Below are 3,810 nucleotides of genomic sequence, written 5' to 3' on the forward strand. Positions count from 1 at the left end.
GGTGTTGTGTGCGTGTCCCCTCACGTGCCACCTGCGTGTCCCCAAGAGCCACCAGGGTGTCCCCAACACCTGGGCGCGACCCTGTCCCCCCGTGTGCCACCTGCGTGTCCCCAACCCCTGGGTGTGTCCCCACGGCCTGTGCCACGTGCGTGTCCCCACCATGAGTGTCCCCATGCCACCTGTGTCCCCCCACACCTGATGGGACGCATGCCACGTGTCCCCAACACCCGTGAGTGTCCCCGTGGCATGTGCCACGTGTGTCCCCACCACCTGTCCCCACAGCGAGTGCCACACGCGTGTCCCCGTGTCCCATCCGTGTGTCCCCAACACCTGAGACCGTCCCCGCCACCGGTGCCACGTGCGTGTCCCCACCACGTGTCCCCAACCCCTGTGAGTGTCCCCAACCCCTGTGCGTGTCCCCATGGCATGTGCCACCTGGGAGTGTCCCCACCACCTATAAATGTCCCCACCAGCCGTGCCACATCTGTGTCCCCACCACCCGAGTGTCCCCATGACGCGTGCCACCTGTGTCCCCACCACCTGTGACTGTCCCCACCAGCGCTCCCAGTCTACCCCCGCGTGCTCGCGGTGCCACCACCCCCGGCTGGTCACGGTGTCACCCCCACTCCCCACGGGGGTCACGCGGTGTCCCCAACCGCGCTGCCAGCCCCGTGTCGCTGCTCGCTGTCCCCGCCCCGTGTCGCCACCCCCGTGACAGTGCCAGCTGTGCCACCCCCCCCGCGCTGGCACCGCCGCCTCCTCCTCATTAACCTTTCTTGATTAACGCAATTAACTCCCGCTCCTCCTGCGCTCATCCCGGCGCGCGGGGGCGGGGGGGAGGTGACAAGAGGTGACACCGCAGCTGGAGGGGACCGGGGGTGGCCTCTGTGGGGTGGGGGGGAGTGGACACGACTGGGGCGGCTCCCGGGGGTCGCGCCCGGAGCATTCCCGGGATTCCAGCGCTGCGAAGGAGCCGGGGGTGGCGGTGGGGACATCACGGCTTTGTCCCCAAGGGGTGGGGACAGCGGGGTGACAGCGGTGTCACCACGCCGGGGGTGACAAAGCCCCGGGAGTCGCAGCTTTTCCACGAGGTCTTTAATTCCCATGGGAGCTCCCCGGCCACTCCCCGCGCCACCTCCGCCAGGGGGGACATTGTCCCCAAGGGTCACCCACCCCCCCCAGAGCCGGGGGGGGGACACGCGGTGACACTGAGAGGGGACAGACACGGAGGGGAGGGACACGGGCCACCCCCGAGGGGGGAAAAGGGGGAATGGTGGGAATTTTTCCCGTTTTATGTACAAAATTCCCGGCTGGGAGAGGGGACAGGGACATCCAGGGACCTCCAGGGACCTCCAGGGACATCCCCCCCACCCCACGGTGGCCTGGGGTCGAAATAATTCTCCTAATTAACATTGATAATAATGGCGATAATTAATGGCAGGGGACAGGGACTGCAGTGTCCCCAAGGGCCCGGGTGGCACCGGGATCCTGATCCTGGATGGGCAGAGATCCGGGATCTGGGAATCGCAGGGATCCGGGTTCTGGAATGGGATTCTGGAATTGCAGGTGAGGCTCCAGATGTGGAATTAGGGAGAGAGCCGGGAAGGGTGGGGGGAGCCAGGTCCTGTCCTGGGGTATCCATCCTATCCTGGAATATCCATCCCAGCCGGAACATCAATCCTGTCTAGGGGTATCCATCCATGGATCCATCCATCCATCCATCCATCCATGGATCCATCAATCCCTCCATCCATCCCTCCATCCATGGATCCATCCATGGATCCACCCATCCCTCCATCCATCCATCCCATTCCACATCATCCCACCTCCCCAGGCTCATCCATGTTTTCCTTCTACATCCCTCTAAATTGTCAATATCCATCTTGCTCCAGAAAATCCGTCCCATCTGGAATATCCCACCCACCTGGAGCATCCATCCTATTCCAAAGCATCCATCCCATCCTGGAGCACCCATCCTACCTTGGATCATCCATCCCATCCAAGATCATCCATCCTTTTCCAGAGCTTCCATCCCACCTTGGATCATCCATCCCACCTGGATCTTCCATCTCATCTGGATCTTCCATTCTATTCCAGAGCTTCCATCCCACCTGGATCATCCATCCCACCTGGATCTTCCATCCTATTCCAGAGCTTCCATCCCACCTTGGATCATCCATCCCACCTTGGATCATCCATCCCACCTTGGATCATCCATCCTTTTCCAGAGCTTCCATCCCACCTTGGATCTTCCATCCTTTTCCAGAGCTTCCATCCCACCTTGGATCATCCCTTCCCATCCTGGACCATCCTTCCCACCTTGGATCATCCCCTCTATCCCAGATCATCCATCCCACTTGGACCATTCCTCCTCCCATCCTGGCACCTCCATCCTGCGCCCTCCGCTGCCCCCATTCCCGGCTCTCTCCTCCTCTTCCTGAGGCCAAACCCGGGAATTCTGGCTCATTCCAGGATTTCCCCAACTCCCCCCTCAGCCAGGCTGGGCCGGGGTCACCCAGGGTGGGGACATCGCGGGGCTGGGTCCCCTCATCCCGTTCCGTGTGGCGGCTCCAGCGCCATCCCAGCTCCGAGGGGTGGGCACAGGGGACAGGGATGTCCCCAGTCCGTGTCCCCGCTGCTGTCCCAGTGGGATGGGGGGTGCGGAGCCCTTCCGGATATTCCATCCTTAGGAATAGGCCAATCCCTGGAGCGGCCGAGCCGGAGCGTGGAATTTGTCCGAGTCCTCGAAAGCCGGGTCTGGGCAGGGCAGGGACAGCATCAGCCAGGGGACACTGGGGGACACTGGGGGACAGGGGCGAGGGTGGCATGGGACAACCCCATGGGCATAACACGGGTATGGATACCAGGCAGGGGGTGCGGTGACACTGGGGACATGCCATGGGGCAGGGGGGACTCGGGGTGGGCGTCGGGGTCACTGGTGACCTTGGGGACACTGGGGACACGAGGGGTCAGGGACAAGGGTGGCCCAACCATGTCCATGGTCAGGACATTGGGCAGGTAGCGGGATCACAGGGACACTGAGGTCCCTCCATGGGGTAGGGGCACAGAGGAGTGGCCATTGGGGACATTGGGGGACCTTTGGGGACACTGGGGGACCTTTGGGGACACTGGGAGAGAGGGACAAGGGTGCCACAGGGCCCATGTACAGGACATCAGGCAGTACCCAGGAGTGACACCGGGGACCCTCCATGGCGCATGAGCCACCCGGGGCTGGGTGTCAGGGACCTTGGGGACCTTGGGGACACTGGGGACACGAGGGGTCAGGGACAAGGGTGACCCAACCATGTCCATGGTCAGGACACTGGGCAGGTACTGGGATCACAGTGACACCGAGGTCCCTCCATGGGGCAGAGGCCACTCAGGGCTGGGTGTTGGAGACCTTGGGGACCTTGGTGGCCCTGGTGGCCTTGGGGACAGTCTCACCTTGCAGGGCGCTGGCGCAGGGCGGGGGGGAGCCCTGTGGCCGCAGCACGGGGGCGAAGGCGCTCTTCTGCTTCACGGCCGAGATCATCGTCACGGGCGAGAAGGAGAAGCCACCAGGCGGGGTGGCCGCGCCAGGACCCGAGGTGACAGTGACCGACGAGGTGCCCAGCGGGGGACTGGCAGGCAGGACTGCGGGGACACCGCGCACGGCTCGGGGACGGGACAGGGGACACCGCGCAGGGACGGGATGGGGACAAGGAGAGAGGCAGCAAAAGGGACAAGGATGGGGCCGGGACAGGGACGGGGACGGGGACAGGGGCAGGACAGAGACAAGGACAGGACTGGGACAGGGATGGGGACAGGGAT

At 63.8% G+C, this 3,810-nt stretch overlaps 1 protein-coding gene across 1 annotated transcript in view; it reads right to left on the reverse strand.

The window, feature by feature from the left end:
• Positions 1 to 2,590: 2,590 nt before the first annotated feature.
• Positions 2,591 to 3,810, reverse strand: part of LOC121660779 (transcription factor COE4-like) — a gene marked incomplete at its 5' end in the record, with an annotated part of 7,582 nt that continues 6,362 nt past the window's right edge. The window contains 2 exon segments of the mRNA XM_042020237.1: positions 2,591 to 2,757; positions 3,445 to 3,633. Of these exon segments, the coding sequence (XP_041876171.1) occupies positions 2,687 to 2,757; positions 3,445 to 3,633 (260 nt within the window).

This window comes from Corvus kubaryi, unplaced genomic scaffold (assembly GCF_017639235.1).
Source record: "Corvus kubaryi isolate FWS band 111438036 unplaced genomic scaffold, C.kubaryi_AGA036_p1.0 36926, whole genome shotgun sequence".
In the NCBI taxonomy this organism is placed as follows: Eukaryota; Metazoa; Chordata; class Aves; order Passeriformes; family Corvidae; genus Corvus; species Corvus kubaryi.